Below are 26586 nucleotides of genomic sequence, written 5' to 3'. Positions count from 1 at the left end.
TACTCTCAAACATGGGTGCTTCCTTCTACAAACAAATTCTACCTTCATTTTTTTTTTTTTAGGATTAAAAGGTGTGTACTAAGGATGTGTCTATATTCTAGCCAGAGGGATTAAAAAGGTGTGTGCTAAGGGCTGAGCCACACCACAACTAGACAAACTTTTTTTTCAGTAAATAACACCATCGTGGGGTTCACAGTGTGATTAAATATCCTGCAACACCCTACCACTGAGCTAGTTCCTCAGTCCCACCTACAGGTATTTTTAACAATGAAATCCCAAACTGTACATGGAAGACACACTTATAACCTCAACACCTCTACAATCCCAGGATGCAGAAGGCTGATGCTACACAGCGAAGCTTCTACTGTATGAGTTTCTGTACTACTCCTCAAATAGCCCTTAAATCCAGCTGTCTCTAGAGCTCCCCCCTTGTCCCCCTCCTCCCTCCCCCTCTCTTCTTGATCTTTCCAGTCCAGTCCCCCTACCTACCCATTCCTCACTATTCTACTTCCCTTTCCCAGAGATCGGGCTCCTCTAGCCCCTCACCCTCTATCTCACACCCGTGCTTCTACAGACTATAGCTTGATTATCACTGACTTAACAACTAATATCCACGTGTAAGTGAGCACACGCTATATTTGTCTTTATGGGTCTGAGTTACCTCCCTCAGGATGATTGTTTTCTAGTTTCATCTATTTATCTGCAAATTTAATTTTTTCAGTGGCTAATATTTTATTGTACAAATATACTAATTTTCTTCATCTAGTCATTATTATTTATTTTTATCTAAAGCTGAATAATATTTTGTGATATATAATTTTGATTATCCAATCATCAGTTGAAAGACATTTCTGTTGTTTGCATTTCCTAGCTATTATGAAGGGAAAGAATACATTCAAGTATATCTGAGTAACTATCTGTAGAGTGGGAGGTCCAGCTTTTGGGAATATGCCAAGAAATGGTCTAGACAAGTTGTATGGTAGGTTTATTTCCAGCCGTTTGAGAATTATCCACATTGAGTTTTCAGAGTATCTAGACCATTTTGCAACTCTACAACACTGAATAAATATTTCCCTTTCCCCACATCTTCACCAGCACCTGTTGTCCCTTGTTTCTTGATCTTAGTCATTCTGACTGGAGTTAGAGAATCTCCAAGTTGCACTTCATACACAAGACTAAAGAAATATTAGCTTTCATAGTTGCTCTGAAAGCTGCCTAGGGAAGAAAGCAATCAACAGTCCTACTACACTGTGACCCTTGTGAGCTACGACAATGACCAGCTTGGTAAGGTAGTTCTGAAGGTATAATAGTGGCATTCATAGCTTTGTGGCAATGAGCAGCTGTTTAATTGGAATTACAGCTCACTCAACAGGAGTAAAATTATACTTAGTACTGTAAAACTAGCCAAATAACCATGGCTATTGAGGTGATGGAATTTAGAGATGAATCTAAAGACCACTTTCCTAAATTACCTAAATTACTAACTGCATTGCTAATACTCTCCTTTATACTCATAAATATACGCATCAGAGGAACATCTTTGCAGCTGATGAAGTCCATATGAGAAGCCACAACGGGTCAAAATTCAGAGAACAACCAACGACGACTAAGGTGTTCTCTGCCTCAATTGATACATCTGCAACACAACTCCTATACTTAAGACCTAGGGGACATTACCAGAGAGGGAGCAGAAGGTTCATAAGAGCCAGAAAATCAGTAATCCATTTGCAAGATTGTATCTTCTAACTCTGACAAGAAAGCTACACCCATCATTTCTCAACAATGGTGAAACCAGTTGAAATGCCAACATGAATTCAGTGAACTTTCATGGGACCCATGAAGTTTCTTTGCCCACAGATGAAGAGCCATATCTGCTGAGAGAAAGAGAGAGAGAGAGAGAGAGAGAGAGAGAGAGAGAGAGAGAGAGAGAGAGAGAGAGAATTAGTCTTCCTTCACCCAATACCAGTGGTCAACTTTAAAACATATGTATCCAAGCAACATGAAATCGACTCTGTGGGTTGAATTTTTATATTTATTTTTGATATGTATGTAACAACAATAAAAAGAGGCTGTGAATTTGAGAAGAAGCAGGGAGGTGGGGAGGCTTGAGAAGGATTTAAGGAAGGAGAGAAAAGGGAGAAATGATGTAATCATATTTTGGTTATGAATAAAATGGGGGGGGGCACTGGAGAGATGGCTTGGCAGTTAAGACAACTGGCTTCTTTCTCTTCCAGAAGCCCTGGGTTCAATTCCCAGCACCCATGTGGCAGCTCACAACTGTTTCTATCTCCAGTTCCAGTAGCTCTGACATCCTTACACAGCATCTATGCAGGCAAAACACCAATGCACGAGGAGTAAAAACAGAATTTTTTTAAACAATAAGCTAAGAGGTCAGTAAGATGGATGGATTTGGAGGTCGGTGGATCTGGCTGATATGATCAAAACACATTAAATGAAATCCTCAAAGAATTAACAAAAATATTATTAAAAAACAAAAAGAAAAACATTGAGATAAACTGGCACTTTTGCCAGCATTCACCTGTGAGGCACTTTGTATATTCAGCAAATTGTATTTTAACATAGCTCTGGAGTGGGGATGGGGTCCTATATCAAAATCAATGTTAATAAATGGAGGAAGAAAAGTAAAATAGTTAACAAACCCCCTAAAATGCTTGAAAACTACAGTCTTTTTTGTTTGTTTGGTTGGTTTTGTTGTTGTTGTTGTTTTCAAGGCAGGGTTTCTCTGTATAACCCTGGCTGTCCTGGAACTCACTTTGTAGACCAGGCTGGCCTCGAACTCAGAAATCCACGTGCCTCTGCCTCCCGAGTGCTGGGATTAAAGGCGTGCACCACGATGCCCGGCGAAAACTACAGTCTCACACCATTCTCTTGTCTGGATTATTTTCTCTTTCCTGGCTTTTCTTTTTTTTTTTTAATTAGATATTTTCTTCATTTGCATTTCAAATGCCATCCCCTTTCCTAGTTTCCTCTCCAAAAATCCCATATCCCCTTCCCCCTCCTCCTGCTCCCCAATCCACCACTCCCTCTTCCTGGCCTTGGCATTCCCCTATACTGGGGCATAGAATCTTCATAGGACCAAGGGCCTCTTCTCCCATTGATGGCTGACTAGGCCATCCTCTGCTACATATACAGATAGAGCCACAAGTTCCACCATGTGTTTTCTTTGATAGGTGGTTTAGTCCCAGGGAGCTCTGGGGATACTGGTTAGTTCATATTGTTGTTCCTCCTATGGGGCTGCAAAACCCTTTAGCTCCTTGGGTCCTTTCTCTAGCTCCTTCTCTGGGGACCCTGTACTCAGTCCAGTAGATGACTGTGAGCATCCACTTCTGTATTTGCCAGGCACAGGAGACAGCCATGTCAGGGTCCTGTCAGCAAAAATTTGCTGGCATATGCAATAGTGTCTGGGTTTGGTGGTTGTTTATGGGATGGATCCCTGGGTGGGGCAGTCTCTGGATAGTCCTTCCTTCTGTATCAGCTCTGAACTTTGTCTCTGTAACTCCTTCCATGGGTATTTTGTTCCCTTTTCTAAGGATTGAAGTATCCACACTTTGATATTCCTTCTTCTTGAGTTTCATGTGTTTTGCAAATTGTATCTTGGGTATTCTGAGCTTCTGGAAAAATATCCACTTATCAGTGATTGCATATCATGTGTGTTCTTTTGTGACTGGGTTACCTCTCTCAGGATGATATCATCCAAATCCATTCATTTGCTGAGTAGTACTCCATTGTGTAAATGTATATTTTCTGTATCTTCCTCTGTTGAGGGACATCTGGGTTCTTTCCAGAGTCTGGCTGTTATAAATAAGGCTTCTATGAACATAGTGGAGTATGTGTCCTTATTACAATTTGGAACATCTTCTGGGTATATGCCCAGGAGAGGTATTGCTGGATCTTCTGGTAGTACTATGTTCAATTTTCTGAGGAACTGCCAGACTGATTTCCAGAGTGGTTGTACCAGCTTGCAATCCCACCCTTTCCTGGCTTTTGAAAAGTGGTTTAACTAAGGTTTATAACACCCAAATTTGTAAATAGCCTCTTTATAACCAATAATAGTTTATAATAAGTATACTCTTCCCCAGTTTATAGCTCAACTTTGGACTTTCCCTCTTTCCTGTAACAGTGAGTCTAACTCCTACTAACTGCCACAGGCTGGTTAAGTGGATATCCCGCATCTGCCGGCTAGTCTGGGTTGGGAGCCAGTCCGTGCTTGGGTCTGCAGCTGACAGATTATGAAGGATCTTTGAAAAGAAGACGCTCCAAGGAGTCTGTTCCTTAAAGCAATTCGCATGCAACGATTTCTTAGAAAGTTTTAAAGGCAATTCAGTGTTTAACACCGAAATGTGCAGATGCTCGCTGTAGGGAGGATTACAGGAGGAAAAGCCTCTCCATTCTCCAGTTCCCTGGACTTGGTCTGCTTATCTGAACATCACACTAAAGTAAGATTTAAAATATTCCTTCTAATGTTATATTCAGTTGCACACGCTGACTGTTTATTCTAGCATGTGAATATTTTCATGATCAATTTTGTTATGTACAAAATAATTCTTTAGATTGAAGTTCTTATAACACACTATCTAGAGAGCAGAAGGCTTTTAATTAAAAAGTTTTGGTTTTCAACTCTCAGGCTATCAATCTCCGTAATCACGCCCATAGTGAAGGAGGCTTTAGATTCTGTGTAGGCCTTAAGGGGCCTTCTTGACATCCATAAAAGGAAAGAGATTATTAAATCAACTCCGTGGCAGGAAAGGTGTTATGTAACTAACACATCTTATTACTCCAAAATACAGAATATATTTTAAATTTATTCATAAGATTATTTTCCCTATCCACTCTAAAATACTGCTCATGGACTGGAGAGATGGCTCAGTGGTTAAGAGCACTGGCTGCTCTTCTAGAGGTCCTGAGTTCAAGTCCCAGCAACCACATGGCGGCTTATGACTATCTATGAAGGGATCTTCTGGCATGACTCCTACACTTAAAAAAAAAAAAGGAAAACAACAAATAAATAAACTTAAAAAATAAATAAAAACCCAAATTTATAAAATACTGCTCATGAGGATATACCCTCATTTCCCCTCATCCATATTAGCTATTTACAACTAGTACACAATAAATTATTCATTTTCAAAGAGATAGCTTAGTAAATCTGTTGTTACATATTCCTAAGTATTTAATATTTTTCCAAAATGTTACATTTTGCACTTTGTATAAACCATCATTATTGTGAAAATGAGGTACAATCTTGGGCCCAGTTCTGTGGTTTGCACTAATCTCAGCCAAATGGCTAAGAAGTGACTTAAAAGGAGTGCTTGGAAGGGAGATGATTTATTGACCATGGAACAAACCCCACCTCTGCCATTACATTGGGATTAATGACAACACTAATTTGTAAATATACACTTTATATATAATTTAATATATAAATATGTAGTATATTTATATATTTAATATATTTAATTTATACATATTTTAACTTGGTGTGAAAACAGAAATCACAACAGCCTCTGTTTAGTTTTGGTCTTTCTTCCCCACAGACATTAATAACTTCAAGCAATGCTGTTACTGCTAATTTTTTTCCTTTCTAATTTCATAGAAAATAATCATACATTACATATGTTGTTTGGCCTCTTTAGCTCAGCAAAACCTTTATGAGATTCATTTTTGTTGACTGGCTGGCTGCTCATCTTCTTATTCTGCTGAGTAATATCGTACTAAACGAGTACACTACCATTTGTCTACTCATACATGTGTTAATGGACATGTGGGTTATTTTTAGTTTAGGGCTACTATGACTAAACTGTTATGAATACCCGTGTCTAATTCATTGTGTGGGCATATGTTTTTGTTTACCTTGGTTAAATACAAAGGAGGAAATTGCTCAGCCATATGACAACTAAACGTGTTGATCTTTTAAATAAATTGATAAATTGTTTTCCAAAGCAGTGTTCTCTTTAGCCCCGTGAAGAAGGCCAGTTGCTACACACCCTTGCCAGCCCTTTGAAATGTTAGCCACTTTAATTCAAAATTTCCCTACTCCTAGTGAAGCCAGCAGCTACGAGCGTGGCACTGATGAGTTCTTCCTTCCCGTGTGCTCTACATTCTCTTATTTGCTAAAAACAGACAAACAAAAGCAGACTCCTTTATTGAATTAAACATACTTTATTTTACTTGTGTGTGGTGTGTCTTTCTGTGTGTATGCCGTGTGTGGGTTCCCGAGGAGGCCAGGAAAGTGGATTAGATACTCAGGAACTGGAGTTTCAGGGCTGTGAAACCACTGACCCGGGTCCTAGGAGCCAAACTCGGGTCCTCTGGAAGAGCAGCAGGCACTTTAAACTGCTGAGCTCTCTTCCTAGCCCCTGTCCTATCGAATTATAAAGACTCATCATATACTCTTGTTACTTGAATGTATGGTGAATATTCACTTTTAAAATTGTTTTTGGAATAGATTTTTACATTTTAATGTAAAATTTTAAGTCTTCTTTCCTTTCCTCTTTCCTTCCCTCCTTCCTTCCTTTCTTTATGATAGTTGTACCTAAGAAGTCTTTGCCTTTTTTCCTAACATCAGAGATTCTGTTTTCTTCTTGTTTCATATGCTTGCTTCTGTGTTTAATTCTATGATCACCTTGAAGTTAGCACATAGCCATGATGTAAGATTCATTTTTTCTGTGGTTGTCCAGTTGCTCCACTCATTGAAAAGATTAAAATTCCCACACTGAATTGCTTCAGGTTATGGTGTATTTGAACTCTGCAGTCACATTGGTCCACAATTCCCTTCTGCTTACTATTCTAGGTTGACCATTGTAGTTTCATAGTGAGGTTTATAATAAATAGGCTATGCACATGCTCCTAGTTCTTCCTATACATGTTCATGGATCTGTAGGTTTTAGCTTTTCAAATAAAACCTGCTGGCATCTGGAGAGAACTGACATTGTAACATTTTGAGATTTAGAGGCCTGTTGTGTCATATGGCAGTGATTTAATGTTCAGTGTACAGGGCCGGCACCTGCTTTAGTAAATTTATCCCTAGTACACTTTCCACTTGGAAGGTTTTACTTAACCCCACTTCCCCTGACATTTCTGAAACTGGACGGGTAATCCTCCCATTTCACATCCACAACAATGTGCACACCCAGGGGAGTTCATGGACAAACCTATAGTCATTTCTCCCCTCTGACAGTGTTGCCCTTTGCAAAATGTCTTTCTCTCATTATAAGCAAGATGCCTGAAAAGTACTAATATGCATACTTCAGTTGACAAACAGTATCAAGTCAGTACTTGATTTTGATGGATCATTTCCTTAACCCTATCTCTCTATGAGGTTTACCATTTTATTTTCTTTTGCAGAAATGTAGGCATACACAAACTTCTAAATTCCCAGACTGGTGGAGTCAGGAATTTGGGGGTTGAATTTCAGTAAACTGACTCTAGGCTGCTTGCTTAGCCACACTCTATAAAGGGAAAGGAAAGGGGGCTATTACCAGAATGGTTCTTGAGAAGAAGAGAGAAAAAGGGGAGATTAAATGTGGAGAGCCATTGGGCACTTCTTCCCAGCAGGACAGGAAACTTGTTAACACCATGGCTGGATTTCCTGTCAGTATCCTAACACCTATCCCTCTTTGCCTACGTCCTTTCTCCCAGCTTCCTTTAGAACAGATCTCTAGAACCCATGACATCCGTCTGACCCAGTAATGAAAGGCATGGGGCAAGGCTAGGCCGGAGTTGCTTCTCCAGAAACTCGGGAGAGCGAGCATTTGGTAGGGAGACCCTGCTCTCGGGGCAAAACCCCTGCCACCTCGGGTGCACTCGCTCTATCTGGACAAGGCTCTCCAGCGGGGCACCCACTGCCAGGGCGCACGTCGCTCGCGTCTCTCTAGGAAGAGGTCGCAGCCAGTGCGGACAGCTCTCCCGCGGGAGCGCGCCGCGTGACACTGCCTGGAAGCCATGACCCCGGCTGGCCCACCCCGGGGCTAGGGCCCTGAGCGCGCGCTCCCGAGAGGCGGCGCCGGGGCGGGGCGCGCGGCCGGGGGCGCGCTCCTCCCCCTCGCGGGAGGCCGGGCAGGCGGCGCCGACCCCCCGCGCGTCGCACATGGAGCGCTGGACCGAGGCGGCGGCCGCGGGCAGCGGCACTTCAGTGGCGCGCTCAGCCGGCCCCTCCCGCTCCTGTGCGCTGCTCCTCCGGGTCCGCGTGCGCGGTCACCATGGCGTCCAGTGAGGAGGACGGCACCAACGGCGCCTCCGAGGCCAGCGACGAGAAGGAAGCCGCCGGCAAGCGGAGACGCCTAGGCTTACTGGCCACCGCCTGGCTCACCTTCTACAATATCGCCATGACGGCCGGGTACGTGCGCGCGAAGGTCCTTCCACGCTCCGCAAGCACCAGTGCGGTCCCTCAGCGATCCGGGCTCGGGGACGCGGGGAGCGCGCTCTCGCGGGGCTGCTGGGGGTCGAGGGCGCGCGCACGGGGATGGAACGGAAGCGCACGGGGGAACTGTCAGGGGTCTAGGCGGAGGCGCGCGACGGTGGCGGGGGCTTTTGGAGCGAGAGCGCGCGTGTCGGCCAACTGGGGGTCGCGGCCCCGTAGGCGCACATGGAGCGGGACAGCGCGTGTGCCCGGCCACTTGCGATCGGAGCACTCTGGGAGAGTGGCCGGGGCGCAGAGAGCAAGAGCGCGCGTGCTGGGCCCTAGGTGGTCGCGGCGCGGCGGGGGCGCGCGGCGCAGTGGGGGAGGGGCGTAGCGGGGTTGAATGGAGCGGGGCGGGGCGGGGCGGCCAGCCGCCGCTCGCTGGGCATTGCCTAATACGGTGCACGGTGTGGCGCGGCGGCACGGGGCGCGGGCCGGAGGTTAAGTATAGACCCGGGCAGGAATGTGGGGCCGACCCACGGGGCAGGCGACTGCGGCTCGGCCGCCTCCGCCTGCTGTTGAAGAAACGGCCCGGTCTATTCACCCGAGCCGGGAGCTGTCCGCTGGCTGTGGGCACCGGACCCTGGCCGTGTGGTTCCTGGTGCTGTGGATTGCTGGGCAGTGTCTTCACCTACTGTTTTTTCTTCACCTACTGTTTTTGTTTTAAGCATGGCACTTAGAAATGCCCACTTGGGACTTTGTTTGAAACATCTGGAACAGGGCAGATAATCAGCATCTTTCTGGCCTTGTCCTTTCCAGATTACCGACTACCCACCCTACTCCCCATCTCTGGCCTCCCCCCAGACCTAGTGTGAGTAGGAAGTTAGGATCAAAGGGCTATCAAATGACTTATGGGTCTACTGTGACCGAAACCCATTATGAAAATGTCCTTTGCTGTCTTGCCTTTAGAAAGAGTTACTTTCTCAATATCTTCTCACGTTTTAAGTTAGAGGATTGTGAAGAAACCTTTAGTATTTAAAAGTCTCTGAAGCTTATAGAAAAAATGTGAACGTGTAAAAAAATGTGATTCTATTTAACAAATGTTCCTGTCGATCATCTAGTATATATTATACTACTGAACATCAAATATAATTAGTTCGTAGATATGTATTTATTGGGGGTTACTGTGTGCCAGGGACTGTGCTGGTTCCTTTGGCTGTCTTCTAATTTTTAGTTTTCTGCAATCCTGTGAGGGGTACAGAATAATATTTTAGAGTGAGGTATGGAGAGACCCCCAAGTCACTGGCTGGAGATCACAACCAGAAAGTGTCAGGCATGGATTTCCTCTGAGACTCACTCCAGAGTTGTGCAACCTCATCTTCTTGCTGCCCTGAATTCCAGACCTTTGAAAGTTCAGAAAAGCAAACAGCCTTAGAACAACTGGCAGATGGTTCAATGCCCACCATACTCTGTTGCCTCAAAATGCAGCAGGGTCTGGGAGCGGCCGGTTTCCTCTGAGACTTGCTCACCAAGTGAGTAAACGTTTTTGGAATACTCACCTTATGTTAGTTGATTGGCTGGCCCTTCCCTGTCCAGTCTGCTTTCCATTTTTAAGACCACGTTATTGTTTCAAAAATGAAAACTTGCTGCACAATCCCAGTTTAAGATCTTGATTGAGAAAGTTAAAATAATCCCCGGGTGGCCGGCTCCCATCCTAAGGAACTTGGGATGTGCTCATCGACAACCATTTTCACAGATTCCCGTACTACCCAGTTTACCTTTCCAGTGTTCTTGCCTTTGAAACCCCCTGACTCTGTTTTTCAGGATGCGTTTTACAGTTCTCTTTGTCTTTGCTGTTCCCTCTTTCTGTGATGTCATCCTTTTCTTGTGGCTGCAGCAGTACCTTTGAACTTTTCTAGGCTCCCCTGCCTAGAGGGGCTTTGTGTCCTCACACTTTAGTCCTGCTGTGCCCTCCTTTCTGCAAGCCAGTGCTTATTCTAAGTGTGTCTGTCTTTTTACTGAGAGGGACCACTGTTTATCAAGGCAGATTACCCAGTAGTTCTATGAGCCCCCATAGATAAGCTTTCATATTTTCTTATTTACCCTTCAGGTTTATGCCCAGGCACCTTCTGTGATGTACTAGCACACCCTGACTCTTTGATTTTTTTCCGTCCCACTTGTTGTCACTCAACCATACCATGATTGTACTAATTCTTCATTGTAAGTTCCAGGAAGTAATAAATACTTATTGAATGAATGAATGAGTGAATGGGTGATGAATATCTTATAGAACATTGGTGATGAATGTCTGTTGTATAAGGCCCTGTTTCCGCTTGATACTCAATTACGACATTCTAATTTTCAAATTATACTTTTTATTGTTATGTAAGACTGTATAGAAGAAATGTACAATTATTGATTAAGTCAGGCCCTATGGACATTTTAAAGTTCCCTTACCCTGACCCTTGGAATAATTAGTGGCTTTCGGCAAATCCAGAGTGGAGGCACCTTTAAAGGATGGAGAGATTTGTATTATATAAATATATAAGTTTATATATATATATATATATATACATATATATGTATATATGGCTTACTCATAATGGGTTCTTGACTATAGTAGTGAGCATCTGTGCTTTGCTTGCCAACGAACGCTTCTGACCCTATAGATGCTAATGCATTTTCTCAGGTCATGTGGGTAATGTAAGAGCTGTAAGACATATATCCCAGGCTCATCCCTGAAGAAGGACAACCTGGACATTTACACGTAGACACCAACTGCAATAAAGACAGAATAGAATGAGTGCATACAAAACAGGAGCCAGAGGACTGAGAGGACAGGGAGACTGAGAGAAACTTCTGTGAAGGAGATGAAAGCATTTGAATCGATCTTTGAAGGCTAAGCTGGGTTTGCCAGACACGGTTGAGGAGACAGCCTGTGTTAGTATAGAGACGGGAGGCTGGGAGACATCAGTTAGTCAGCACCAATGGGCCCAAAGCACAGACAGATGGTGGCTCGGCCCATCCATGGGAAGGCCACAGGTGTCTTGCTGATGTGTGGATTTTATTTTTTAAACACTGAGAGACTGTTGATGGCAGGTTCTGTAGTGGAGTAAAGTTGATAAGTAGTTTGGCCTCTGAGCCTTAGTTTTCCCACCTGCAGAGCTGGAACAACACAACCACTTTGCTAGATTATAACAAGGGGTAAAGAGGCGATAGACGTGAAGTTCTTAGCAGAGGTGTTTGATGGGCAGATGCAGGAGCTGATGCAGAGGCCCAAGAGGGGTGAGGCTTAGTAGTTTGCTCCTCATACTTCAAGAGAAAGTATCCTATCCATAGTGGTTAATCTGAAATTACACTTGGGAGACACTAAGATTTATACTCTTATACTGAATGTACCTTGATAGAACAATAAGTCAAATTTCGTTTCCCAAAATGTTAAGTAATAGCCATACCGTCTAGATAACATTTGCTTGCTGTGGATGGTAGATTGAGTGAATGAATATACCACAATTGCTTTATTCCTTTACCTGATGATGGGTATTTCTAGTCTGGGACTATAATATATTTAACATTCATGTGTGGACTTATGCTTTCATTTTTCTTGGATAAATGTTTAAAAGTAGTGGCTCTGTCATAGAGTAGTCACATGTCCAGTGTCTCAAGCCGCTGAGCTCTTTTCCCAAAGTGTAATGCCATTTTCCCTTATCATTAGCAATAAATGAGACAGTTCCTGCATGTCATTGCCAACTATTGGTATGGCCAATGATCACTGTTTATCATTGAGTAAAGTTAGGACAGGAACTAGAATAGGGCAGGAACTTGGAGGCAGGAGCTGATACAGGGGTCATGGAGGAGTGCTGCTTACTGGCTTGTTCCCCATGGCTTGCTCAGGCTGCTTTCTTCCAGAACCCAGGACCATCAGCCCCGATGACCCTACCTACAAGCCCTCCCCATAAATCACAGCCCCTCCTTCATCAATTACTAATTAAGAAAATGCAATGTAGATTTGCTTACAGCCTGATCTTATAGGAGCATTTTCTCAGGTGAGGTTCCCATCTCTTAAATGACTCTAGCCCCGTGTCAAGTTGACATAAAACTATCCACTACACCTAGTAAGTATATTGTATATTCTCTTTGTGAATTTAATTTTCATTTTCATGACCAATGATACTGGATATGTTTTCATGGGCTTGCTTGTTGGCAAACTTGTATGTCTTCTTGGGCTTAATGTCTGTTCAAATCTTTTGCCAATTATTTGGCTTTGATGAGTTGTTTGGTTTCCTAATATTAACTTTTAAGAATTCTTTTTTTTTTCCTTTTTAAATATTTTTAATTAGGTATTTTCCTCATTTACATTTCCAATGCTATCCCAAAAGTCCCCCATACTCCCCCCACCCCCCACTCCTCTACCCACCCACTCCCACTTCTTGGCCCTGGCGTTCCCCTGTACTGAGGCATATAAAGTTTGCATGACCAATGGGCCTCTCTTTCCACTGATGGCCTACTAGGCCATCTTTTGATACATATGCAGCTAGAGACAAGAGCTCCAGGGTACTGGTTAGTTCATAATGTTGTTCCACATATAGGGTTGCAGATCCCTTTAGCTCCCTGGCTACTTTCTCTAGCTTCTCCATTGGGGGCCCTGTGATCCATCCAATAGCTGACTGTGAGCATCCACTTATGTGTTTGCTAGGCCCTGGCATAGTCTCATAAGAGACAGCTATATCAGGGTCCTTTCAGCAAAATCTTGCTAGTGTATGCAATGGTGTCAGCGTTTGGAGGCTGATTATGGGATGGATCCCTGGATATGGCAGTCTCTAGATGGTCCATCCTTTTGTCTCAGCTCCAAACTTTGTCTCTGTAACTCCTTCCATGGGTGTTTTGTTCCCAATTCTAAGAAGGGGCTAAGTGTCCACACTTTGGTCTTCGTTCTTCTTGAGTTTCATGTGTTTCTTAAATTGTATCTTGGGTATTCTAAGTTTCTGGGCTAATATCCACTTATCAGTGAGTACATATCATTTGAGTTCCTTTGTGATTGGGTTACCTCACTCAGGATGATGCCCTCCAGGTCCAACTTAATTAGCCCTTTGCCAGGTATGTGATTTGCAAATACTGTTTCCCGGTTCCAGCTGTCTTTCATCTCCTAACAGTGGCTCTCAGAAAGCAGGTACTCCTAATCCTAACTCAGAACCTTCTCTGCACCTTTCAGTTTAACTCTTTATGGGCATGGGTGCCTATTTTCAGTCAGTCAAAGCACTCATGTGTTGATTACAAAAGGAAGTAGCAATTTAATCTTGGAAATGCACTGAAGAGTTGATAATGGATAGTACATGAAAGTATAGTGTGTGCAATTGAAAGCCATCTCTCCTGTAGCCCTAATTGTTAACCTAAAGAGGATACAAAGAAAATATTCCAAATTAGGGTGACAATTTTCGACTGATTGAAATGGTGGGTCCAGGCAGTGAGCAGAGATAGCTACTAACACCACAAAGAAAGAACAGCCAGGAATGTTTTGCTCCTTTAGAAATACACTAGAACACTTGTCAGAGTCTGGTGGAGCCCTAGAACTAACTGCCAATTTACAGAAATACAGGAGGCAGAACATAGTAAATGACCTAGAACCTCAAGTATCCAATTAGCTCAAGACAGTGAGCAGCCTGCAGGCCCAGCCACCCAGTGTTCATCAGAAAACTTGAAAGAAAGGGATAAAGGGAAGGGGGAGGGAGAAGGAGACCTGTAGATTCAAGAGACACACCAAATATTTAGAATAGATGAATTCTGTCTAAAGTGCGCATGTGCATGATGCTAATGTGGTCAGAAGACAAAGTTCAGGAATCATTTCTCTGCTTCCACCACGCGGGTTCCAGCGGCCAAATTCAGGTCATCAAGGTTAGTGGTAGACATCTTTTCACCCTCAAGGTTTTATAACAACCAGAAGCGGTTATTTTAATGTAGGACACTGGGGATTATAGTTTTAGTCATAAAGATAATAATTTTAGAGATATACAATAAAATATTCAGGGCCATATTAGAGAGTGTTGTGGATCTAATTAAAATTAATCAGAGCAGTGTCGAGAGGAGAGGCTTGGATGGAACAAGATGACCACAGCATGGCAACCCTTGAAGCTGGGTAGGAGGCACGTGGGGGCCTTTCTTTACCGTTCTGTATAATTTTGTGTAAGTTTGAAGCTGTTTTATAGTAAAAATTGTAAGTTTTCCAAAAGAACTATGAATGTAGATAACCAAGTGTTTCAAAGAACACGTATTGTGTCTAGAAATCTAGAAATCTAGAAGAAATCTTGAAGAAAAAGTGCTAGAAGATCGATAGAAGAAAGAGATAAGCTTGCCAAGGACATTGTAGCCAGAGTGACTGACATACAAAAGCCCTTTCATTTTGTAGGTTCTGGCATATGTTGCTTGTCACAGCACTGTCCTCTTACCTTTACTCGCTAAGTTAGTGCAATTTGAGCCAAAATAAATCATGTCCTATTTATCTCACATCTAATTTAGCACCTCCTTATCTTAGTAATACTTGTTGAAAGATGAATTAATTGATGAATGAATGGAAATAAGCAAGCAGGAACTCCTTTGAGACAGCTCTTGATTGTTTTTGCGCAGAGAATCTAGGGGTTTTGTTGGTTTGTTTGAGACAGTCTCACTACATAGCCTTGGCTGGCCTGGAACTTGCCCTGTAGACCAAGCTGGCCTTGACCTTGAAGTGACCCTCTCTCTACCCTCTGCTCCTGGAGGTCCAGGTGTGCACCGTTACTCTAGGCTTGCAAGTCTGGTTTGTCAAGGACGGAAATTTAATCTATTTGACTCCATGCAGTTGTTATCTCTGGCACATTTAAAAGCAAGACAGAACCGAGCATCCCTCAAACGAACTCCCAATGGGAGGAATTCCAGTTGCTATGATTTTTGTTTTGTTTTTTAATTATTAAACTGATACCCAAACTTTGCTAACTGTAGGACCCTTAAAGAAACTTTGGTCCTTGGTTGTGAAGGTATCCCTGGGAAATGAGCTCTGACTAGTTTATGCAGGTCTTGGCCTTCTTTACTGAAGCACAGATGGAGTCAGAATAAAAGCCTCTGGTGATCTTTTCCAGCTCTGGTGCCTTCATTTGTTTTCATCTGTGTAGTGTGTAGCTGGCACAATGCTGCCACCTATGGGGCAGTACCAGACTTGAAATACCACATAAATACTGTTTAAAATGCTAGGAACACTTAGTGCTTTGAAATACCACATAAATACTGTTTAAAATGTGAAAAACACTTACATGATGTTTTTGTTAACTTAGAAGTTGCCTTGCAAATTAAATTTTATAGGTGTCTAACTTGTGTCTGCCTGCAAAAGCCAGGTGTATGTAAAATGAGTATGTCTTCACTAACCTTTTGGTTTTCTTATTAGAACCTCAGGGACTTAGAATCAGATTGATACAGTTACTACGCTTTGAGCTGGGAAGGTACTTAAACTACCACCAAGTCAAATGAGTGCTTTAGGATTGACTCAGTACTGATTCCAGAAAGGGCCCTTACCAAAGGCAGGGTCAAGAGCTGAATCAAATGAAGCTGCGATGTGCTAGGACCAAGGTTTGGGGACTTTAGAGGTTCATTCCCAGCCTTGCCCGTTATCGTACTCCAAGATGCATTTTGTAAGGTTTCTCTTTTCCCCCCAGTGTTAAGGGTTGAGTCGAGGGCTTCTCTTGTAGTCTGTAGGCAGTCTACCACTGTGTTATGTCCTCAGTGGTAGGTTTAGTAAGTTATCCTCATAACTATGAGTGGCCTGTAAACTTTTAAAAATCATACTATGGAAATGTTTGAGCAATTTCTCCCTATGACTTTACAATGTAAGGTAAGCATGGATTGTTCTGTGACCATAGTGGTTGGAGCAGCCCAAGACAGCTCAGGAGCTTAGCCCAGGAGCTCACTCAGCTCAGGAGCTCAGGAGTGGGGCCTCCAGGTCTCAGCTGCTTTGCTGTGTCCCTTTGTGTCTGCTTCTTTAGTAAAAGAGAATAATCCTTCACAAGCTTGCTGCATGGACCAAAAGTGGTGTGTGGCCGTGTCTGACAGATCTGAAGATGCACTTACGTTCTTTGCTGTAATTGTTCATATTTCTGCAACACAGAAGTCTGATGGTGTTAGACCTTTGCGTGGCCTTGTGTTGTTCTGTCCAGTGTGCCATGTGGTGAGCAGGTGGAGAGGAGAGTGGTCTGCGTGTGCACTCTGTCTTTCAGTTTTGTCAAGGCTGTATAGTCACTGCTATCTTCACAAAGGAATACAGTTAAGCCAGTGGTTCTCAACCTTCCTAAAGCTGAGACCTTTTAATACAGTTCCTCATGTTGTGGTAACCTCCAACTATTGAATTATGTTCATTGCTACTCCATAATTGTAGTTTTGCTACTATTTTGAATCATAGTGTAAATATCTGTGTTTTCCCAATGGTCTTAGGTGAGCCCTGTGAAAGGGTCGTTTCAGCCCTGAAGTGGTTGCAACCCGCAGGTTGACAACTGCTGATTTGACTGTACACTTCGATAGCTCCCTATTATTAAAGCCTAGGGCAATTACTCATATCTGTAGATGGAGTGTTCCAGGCTTTCAAAAGCCACTGAGAAGGCAACTTTCTTAAACTTCAGCATACAGGAATAGAGATGGAAACCAGGAAGTTAGCTCTCACCAGGAACTATATCAAGTGTGGGATGTGTGTACCAAAAAGCTGCTGTCCACAAGTGTAAATTCATGGTGAAGAGTGCATACTTAACAGATATGTGTAAGCTTACAAGGGTTAATATATGTTCTTTTCTTTTTAAAAAACTCCAGCCTTTAGCTGGGTGTTTTGGCAAGTATGTTTAATCCTAGCATGTGGAAGACAAAGGCAGGCAGATCTATATGACTTTGAGGCCAGCCTGGTCTGCACAGTCAATTCTAAACCAGCCCAGCCATCACAGTAAGACCTGACTTCCAGCATCAACTCTTTGAAAGCAGGCTCAGCTCATATTTGATCCATATGTATCTCTTTTATACTACCGCCATTGGTTTTGTTTAGTGAACATTAATAAGTGATTCTTATTAAAGATTTCTGTGTGTGCCTACATAAATTACATGGTATATATTTTCTTATGAATACAGCTTTTGGCCAGCTTTTTATCTTGAGACTTGTACTGGTTAGTTTACTTATTGCCAACCTGCTACCTGGGCAGAGGGAAAACCTACCTAGGAATTGCCGAGATCAGATTGACCTGTGGGTCTGTCTGTGGGACATTGTCTCGCTTGACAATTGATATGGGAAGTCTCAGCCCACTGTGGACCATACTGTCCCTAGGCAAGTGGGTCTGGGCTGAATAAAGAAAAGAAAAAGCTAGCTGAGAGAGGAAGCAAGCCAGTAATCCATTCCTCCATGGTGTTTGGCTCAGTTTCTGCCCAGGTTTCCCTCCATGATGGACTATGCTTTTGATCCGAATGTTTTATCACAGGAATATAAAGAAACTGGCACTATGACATTTTGTAATTATGAAATGCTTTGATGATCTCATTTTTTAAAAAATACACACTCTACTGCCAGTCTGTCAGTTTAATTGCTGAAAACAACTGTATGCTAGCTACGGCTTTGTTGGTAGCCGGCCCTTCGTATATTCCACAGAACACCTTTTGTTCTCTTTCCCTCTGGGCTGTTTTTTTTTTTTAACTTAACAAACTAAGAGAATGATAAAACACAAATTTTTTGTACAGTTTTTGGCATTTTTTTTCAAGAGGTTCAGTGAGGGTAAGTATATATGATATGAACTCTCTTGAACTTTGTAACATACATAGTACTGTGGCATTACATACATCTACAGTTTGTGTGACTGTCATCACCATTCATATTACTAAGTTCATCGCAGACAACGAAACTCTGCACGCATTAAACACCAATTCCTACTTGCCCTTTCTCCCAGCTCCTGGCAGCCACGAGTCTTTCACTGCCTAGAATGATAACCCTTCGTAATAACCCTCTGACCCCTGATAACTCACATAAATGAAGTACATGTCCTCTTGCTACTGGCTTATTTCCCTCAGTACAGTGCCTTCAGGGACCCTCTACACCATAGCTCATTTTGGTGTCCTTTCTTTTTAAAGACAGAATAATATTCTGAGCCTGCAGGAAAGAGTCGCGTGGATAGGAATCTAAAATACTGGTGTATTTCAATCTGCAGTATTGGTATATTAAAGTGTTGGTATATTGCAGGGACATCACTCATTTTGATGAGTGAAATAGGGTGGCTTGAATTTAGGTATCACTGTAGACTGACTACAGGAGAATGACAAAGTGTTGATTGACCACAGGAAGCGTCTCTGCAGTCAACGACCAATACCTGTTGCTTCTACCTTTTAGTTACCGCTGATAGTAAGTAAATAACGCTGCCATCATTGCATGCATGTATCAGTAATATTAGTGTTGATAGAACTTTGTAAAATGCCTTTATTTTCTCTAGGTGGTTGGTTCTTGCTATTGCTATGGTACGCTTTTATATGGAAAAAGGAACACACAGAGGTTTATATAAAAGCATTCAGAAGACACTTAAGTTTTTCCAAACATTTGCTTTGCTTGAGGTAAGTTTTTTCAATATGTCTGCTATGGTGTTTATTTGGAAAAAAACCTTCAGTTAACAATGTGAATCCTCATTTGCTAATTATGTAATTCCCCCTGGGCTTGTTTCCTACCCCTGCTGATGTGTATTTAATGTTTCGTTATTGACTTGTGGTTTCTCAATTTCCCTCCAGGTAGTCCATTGTCTGATCGGTGAGTTGCTCCTTTAATTTCATACTGCTATTATAAGGTGCTTGTGAGGCAATCGTTGACTTGATTTCTCTTCCAGGAATTGTACCCACTTCTGTGCTTGTGACTGGGGTCCAAGTGAGCTCAAGAATCTTCATGGTGTGGCTCATTACTCACAGTATAAAACCCGTAAGTGATGCAGACATGTTGCCTACTTAAGTTATGGGGAGGCTTTTCATTCTTAGAAACCTAAAGTATTAACACTGTAGTGTGTTGGGGAGCCAAATGATTGGGCAAAGAGGAGGTGGGCTCTGATGTAGAATGGGCTGTATAGTCATCTGCTGTTAATAGCATCTCCCCCTGTGTTTTCTGGATGTGAACACATTTCTATTCAACTGAACCTTTTCTTTTCTATTACATTTCTTCTTAACTTAAGTAATTTTTAAAAAATCTTTGAAGTTATCAGTGTAAACAATTCATTTGCTTTTCTTTGTTTAGTACAGACAAATGTTAATGTAGTTTTTTTTGGGGGGGTTTGTTTTTTTATTATGAACAAATAGAAAACACTGGAATTAAAAGTTGTAGGTTTTAATTCTTAGGAAGAGTACATTTCAGAGAGCTGTTGTACGTGGTGACTACAGATGTGACAATGTATACTTGAAAATTGTTGACAGTAGGTCTTAAGTGTTTATCTGAAACAAATAAGAAATATGCCAAGGTAAAGTGTAAGTTAGCTAGCTTCAGTCAACCATTCTGTAATGCGTACATATTTTCAGAACAGCATGCTATGTACCATAAATATATGCAGTTTTAATTTGCCAATTAAAATACATTTTGAAAGTTAAGGTTGAGGAGCTTAGAGAAAAAAGACACATTATTTATGGACGCATGACAGGAGACAGACCTAATTACTGAATCTAATTAGTGGTTTCAACTATGTAGACAAAACAAACACTGTGCAAGTCTCTCTGAGGATGTTGGGCCTTTTAAACCCGTGTCAGAAACATTTCTCAGCTCAACCCTTCTGACCTTCTTGACAGCCTCCGTAGTCTTCTGTCCACTTGAGGACAGATCTCTGGCTTTCTTTCCATCCCGCAGATTCCTTTCTCGTCTCCTCTGTGCTTTGGAGCTGACACCTAACCTCCTCCCCATTTCCTCCGAGCCTCTCTGGCCTTGTGTCTGTGTGGGGACAGATCTCTGACCTTGTTCCCTCTCACTCCCCTGCACGTTAGCCCTCTTGACGAGTATCTTTTGCTCAACTGACTTGAACCACCTGTCCCTAACCAGGACTGTAGAACGGACAGTACTGAGCACACATCCCATACACAGCCCAAGTGTTTTCTAAAGATGCTCTGTAGTTTAAAAGCAGAGAGACATTGAAAGACCAGCAGAAAAATGACTCTAGACAGTGAAGGAATATAATAATTGAGCCAGAACCAGAGACTCTGAAGAAGGAGGGAGAAGGAAGGCAGAGTTGTGTAGCTGACACTACTTAGAGGGAACCATTAAAGAGAAGTTAGGAATGGAGAGATCCTAAGAGGAAAGGAACTGCCTGGTCCTTTTATCTCCCGGAGGCTCTGACAGTAGCTTTCCACCAAGATTGATCAACAACTGACTAATTAATTCAACCAATATTTATTGAACATATCCTACACATCTCGAATTGCTAATTCCTGGATTTCCAAAAATGACTAAGGCTGTCACTCTGGATGGTGGGGCACATGGGTCATGCAGCAGCTGTGCAGCCACTCTGCCTGACACTGTGCTGAGGATGTGGCTGTCAACAGTGCCTGGAGGTTTCTTACCCTCCTGAGCCTGTGATGGTGATGGTGGGAACTAAATAACTAAATAGTTATGCAAATGCTGTGATGGTGGGAACAAATAAATAGTTATGCAAATGCTGACTTGATTGCCTTTAAGGGCTTTGGCACAGTACGAGTTACACTCTATACCTAGAATTTAGTGTCTTCCAGGGAGTGTTTGAAGGCTGCCATAGGCAAGGTGTATGTAAGCTGAGCGAGCTCTGACTGATGTATGAGAGAGAACATTTTCAGTTAAGTTCGGTGAGTGTTAATCCAAAAAGCCGTGTCAGAATGGGAAGGAGAGCAAGGAGCTGGGCAGGCCTGAAAGAGGCTTGGGACTTGTGCTAGACTGAATCCCAGTGATAGTATGCTTGCCACAAACAACATAACAGTGAAGAGATTCATTTGAGGCCCTGGTTTTAGAGGGTTCAGCACATGGTCCTTGGCTCTTAGGCCTTGTGGAGGGACAGCATCCTGGCAGCAGGAACATGGTATAAGTTACTCAGCTCACAGTAGAGACAGGAGGCAGAGAGACTAAGGGATCAGGAATCATGTGTAACCTTCGGAGGTCTACCTTTCCAGGGACTTGTGTCCTCCAGCTAGGTCCCCTCTGCCAATTTCCATTGTTTCCCCAAGTAGTGCCACCACCAGGTATGTGCAACACATGAGCCTGTGGGGACGTTTTATATTCAACCCATAACAGGAACCCATAACAGCCCATTGCAGGGACTTAAGAGATGAAAAGGGGTTTGTATGGGAAACAATTCTAATTAGAGGGATCAGCATTTCGTAAAGACATGTTCTAAGCATGGCCTGGAAATAATACAAACTATAGCATTACGCAGTGAGAAATGGAGAGAGGTAACTGCAGATGGCATTGTGGAGATGACTGAGCTCAGACTATGAGGACCTTTATGTGGCATTCAGCTGTTAGAAATACCCTTTTCATCTGTTAAGCAATGAGAGATCAATGTTAACTTTCAAATCTTATCTGTCCTCCTCCTCCTCCGAAGAGTTTTATTTTTAAGAGACCTTTTGCGTGTGAGGAGGATAAACAAATGAAAAACCACTTAGGAAGTAATTAGAATGGTCCAGCTGCAACGTGATAAGGCTGGAACTGAAATCCGAATGTTAGGGACAAAGAAGAATGGCCAGATTAGAGAGCTGGCACCTTTAGTCACTGTTCTATTGCTGTGAAGAGTCACCATGACCAAGGCAGCTCTTATAAAAGAAAGCATTTAGTTGGAGGCTTACTTCAGTTCCCCAGCATCGGCCCATTATCATCATGGCAGCAAGCAGTTAGGCATGATCCTGGAACAGTAGCTGAGAGCTGAGCTTCACAGGCAGCAGACTGAGAGAGAGAGAGACACTGGGCCCACCCCGCAGCGACACACAAAGTCACACCCACCCCAACAAGGTTACACTTACCCCAACAAGGCCACACCCACCCCAACAAGGCCACACCCACCTCAACAAGGCCACACCCACCCCAACAAGGCCACACCCACCCCAACAAGGTTACACTTACCCCAACATGGCCACACCCACCCCAACAAGGCCATACCTACCCCAACAAGGTTACACTTACCCCAACAAGGCCACACCCACCCCAACAAGGTTACACTTACCCCAACAAGGCCACACCCACCCCAACAAGGTTACACCTACCCCAACATGGCCACACCCACCCCAACAAGGCCACATCCACCCCAACAAGGCCACACCTATCCCAACAAGGCCACACCTACCCCAATAAGGCCACATCCACCCCAACAAGGTCATACCTTGTACTCCTTCCCAAACAGTTCTACCAACTGAGGGTGGGGTGGGGTTCAAGCTTTAAATCTATGAGCCTATGGGAACCAGTCTCTTTCGGACTGCTATAGCATCGCAGTAGCATTTGTATGACTTGATGACTAATAGGAAGTTGGAAGGGCAGATTGTTCCCATACAGCTTTCAAGGCAACAGTGCTGTCCTAGGATATTAATCACATTTACTGGATGGACTGAGGAATGAGGGAGCAAATATCAGTACGTAGTCAGCCCCTCCAACTACAGTTAAGTTCCACGTTTATAACCATTATGTAGTGGTGACGTCATTGTGTCCTGCATTCCTTTATAATAAAGGGCAACAAACAATCTAAAGACATTTGCTTATCTCACCGGACAAAAAGCCTGAGGTTGAACAGCACTGTGGCTTTCTCTAATCTGCAGATCCAGAATGAAGAGAGCGTGGTGCTTTTTCTGGTCTCCTGGACTGTGACCGAGATCACTCGCTATTCCTTCTACACATTCAGTCTCCTCGACCACTTGCCGCACTTCATTAAATGGGCCAGGTGGCAACGTCTTGCCTTCTAGCTCCCCTCTGCCCTGTGCATGGTGACCTTGTGTGCTGAGCTAACACGGGACAATCACAGTTGGGTCACAGCTCCACGATGCTAGAATGCTACCGCTTGGGTCACTAGCAATGCTCTAACTTACATCCTAAAAGCTGAATTTCAATGGTCATAGGCACATAGCAATACCAAAAAATAGCTTATGTCAAGTCATATCCTTAACTGATCTCGGTTATTTATTTTATTAATTTGGAAAGTACAATATACATTTTGGGAGTTACATTATTTATAAAGTTTATTCAAAATATAGTTAACTGACTGCTCTAAGGTGTTAGTATGTGGAGATTTATTTTTATTATTTTTGATTTTGTACATACATATGTGTCTGCATGAGTGCCGGTGTCCTCGAGGGGCTGGGGCATCAGACTCTCCTGCAGGTGGAGTGGAAAGTGTTTATAAATGCCCTGATATGGGTGCCCCTCTTCAAGAGCAGCAAGTGCTCTTCACTGCGGAGGCAGCCCTGCTTCCGTTCATTGTCAAGTCAGCAGGAGTGCATGTCAGTCTAGCTTTTAAACACTAGCACTTGGATGCTGCCACACAGTGTTCCTTCCCAGCCTTCTGGTATTATCAGTAATGCCGCAAAATATTAGAGACAATACTGTATCTCTTATTTCTGTTTTTTAAAAACTGATTCTTAAGCCCAGGATGTGATTTGTGCCTTTCATCCTAGCACATAGAAGGTGGAAGCAGGTGGATTTCTGTGAGTTCAAAGCCACCCTGGTCAAAATAGTGAGCCTCAAGCCTGCCATCACCACACAGGGAAATCTGTCTTAAAAGCAAAACAACCAGCCAGCTGATGGTGTCGTGCATCTTTCATCCCTAGCACTCAGGAGGCAGAGGCAGGTGGCTCTCCGAGTTCCAGGCCAGCCTGGACTACAGAGAAAGTTCCAGGATAGCCAGGGCTACACAGAGAAACCTTGTCACAGAATCAAAAAACCAAAAGAAAACAAAACAAACTAACCTCTGACATCTGTATTAGTACATTCTTAAGTTTTCATTCTTGTCCGATTCCCATGTATTAAAAGCCTAACATTTTTTAGATGATTACTCTTTTTTACAACTCATATATTATGTATGTTTAATGATAATAAAATAGAATAAATAAATAAATAAATAAATAAATAAATAAATAAATTAGAAGGAAGTGAAACTTTAAAAATTGTTCACAACTCTATCACACAGGGGCATCACTGTTGATTGTAATTTTTTGACTTTTGACTTAAATATTCTTTGGTTCCTTTTTAGACATTTTTACCTCATGATTTTACATACAATATAATGCTCTAAAATTATACCTCAATTCATCATTTGCCATAAGAAGGTTGCACAGTTATGTGTTGGGTTCATTTTATTCTTATTTTACATGAAAATACATTCACATTTAAGGACTAGGCCTTTGAGGAGGTTTGTAGCTTTGCACTCATTGGGCCTAATCTTAGATGGTGTGGCAGTCCCGTTCTCCAACAGCCTTTGCAACCTCTGGTTCTTTTAAACATACTAACTCAGCACATCATCTCTGTCAACGAACTGTATTTTGCAAAGTCTTCTTGAAGAAGGTAACTGTGAACACTGCATGTTTGCATAGATCAGGCCTATTAGCATGCAGTGTCTTGGTTCTCTTGTTTGGACTGTGTTTGCATGTCATAAATGTCTAGAAGTGTACAGAACTCTGCTGTGTCACGCTTCAACTTGCTGCGTTGAAATCATTTGTCATTTCGTTAGTACTAAGGGTTTAGTGTCTGGGCATGCTGGTGTACACTGCAGTCACAGCTCTTGGGAAGTGGAGGTGGAAGATGGATAGTTCAGGGCCAGCCTCTACTACATATGGAGTTCAAAGCCAAGTCGACATTCCAAGAAAAGGTTTACATGAAATGTTTCAACACTGAAATAGATCTGCTAGTATAGGTATCATTTGATTATAATCATCAATAATATATTTTTAAGATACAGTCTCAGTTTATAGCCCTGGTGGCTAGCTTAGAATTTATTATGTAGACCAGACTGGCCTTGAATTTACAAAGATCTGCCTGACCCCACCTTCTGAATGCTAGAATTAAAGGTGTGTACCATTTTGCCTAGCTGTCACCATCAATAATTATGTATGTTCAAACACTCTTGAAAATTTCAAATACTTAAATATATTTCCCAACTTTGTTAAACAATCTAAAGTAATATTTATATTTAAGTTCAAATGTGGAAGCTGTTATTCTCATATAAAACTTCAGTTTAGAAATGGATTCTTAAAGTTTGACCTATCACAATTGACTATCTTTTTCTATTTACAAGTTGAAAGTATTCCTGGATAATTTTATATTGAGTTATGCTTTCATACTAATTTCCATTTTAATTTCAGAAGTACATTTCCTCAAAGAAATTTTAGGTAGCAAGTGGAACTCTCCAAGGTAGCAAGGCTTTCCATAGTTAGTGTGGCAAAGGTGAAATAAGCTACACAGTTTAGTCCCATTTCATTATTAATTTTCAATGGCCTTTCAGTTTTCAACTATTTTTCTAAATGTCATCTCTTTAAGAGTGACAGCCAAGAGGTGGTGGCACACACCTTTAATTCCAGCACATGGGAAGCAGAGGCAAGCAGGAGTTCGAGCAGCCTGGTCTACAGAGTGAGTTCCAGGACAGCCAGGGCTACACAGAGAAACCCTATCTCTGAAAAACCAAACACAAATAAAACAAAAACAATAAAAGAGTAATAATTTACAAAAAAACCCCATTTAATTATATTTTCTTAATTGATTTGTAGTGTGTGTGCGCATGCACATGCTCCTGTGAAGGTCATAGGATAAGTTTGCAAGGAGTTTTCTCCTTCTCTGTATGAGTCATGGGGATTGAACACAGGTTGTCAGGCTTTGAAGCAAGTACCTTTACCCACCACCTAATCTTACCAGCTTGGGAGTAAACTACTTAAAAAAAAATAACTGGAGAGCTTCATGAAGTAGAGAAAGTACCCAAGGAGCTAAAGGGATCTGCAATCCTATAGGTGGAACAGCGATATGAACTAACCAGTACCGCCAGAGCTCGTGTCTCTAGCTGCATATGTATCAGAAGATGGCCTAGTTGGCCATCAGTGGAAAGAGAGGCCCATTGGTCGTGCAAACTTTATCTGTCTCAGTACAGGGGAACGCCAGGGCCAAGAAGTAGGAGAGGGTGGGTGGAGGAGTGGGTGGGGGAGGGTGTGGGGGACTTTTGGGATAGTATTGGAAATGTAAATGAAATAAATACCTAATTTAAAAAAAGAAATTAAAAAATTAGATTAGGTGT

The 26586-nt window shown here is 42.5% G+C and overlaps 1 protein-coding gene across 2 annotated transcripts in view; it reads left to right on the top strand.

Moving 5' to 3' along the window:
• Window positions 1-8051: 8051 nt before the first annotated feature.
• Hacd1 (3-hydroxyacyl-CoA dehydratase 1) overlaps window positions 8052-26586 on the top strand; it is a 29205-nt gene continuing 10670 nt past the window's right edge. The window contains exons 1-5 of one of the 2 annotated variants that reach the window (NM_013935.3): window positions 8052-8356; window positions 18832-18949; window positions 19121-19139; window positions 19216-19304; window positions 23132-23253. In NM_013935.3, coding sequence (NP_038963.3) covers window positions 8220-8356; window positions 18832-18949; window positions 19121-19139; window positions 19216-19304; window positions 23132-23253 — 485 coding nt within the window. In that variant the 5' untranslated portion in view covers window positions 8052-8219. The remainder of the gene's footprint in view (window positions 8357-18831; window positions 18950-19120; window positions 19140-19215; window positions 19305-23131; window positions 23254-26586) is intronic. The other variant, NM_001012396.2, reaches the window with a different exon arrangement.

The sequence above is a fragment of the Mus musculus genome, chromosome 2 (assembly GCF_000001635.26).
Source record: "Mus musculus strain C57BL/6J chromosome 2, GRCm38.p6 C57BL/6J".
Taxonomy (NCBI): domain Eukaryota; kingdom Metazoa; phylum Chordata; class Mammalia; order Rodentia; family Muridae; genus Mus; species Mus musculus.
The sequence above is the reverse complement of the archived record's forward strand: the minus strand, read 5'-3'. Positions and strand labels throughout refer to the sequence as shown.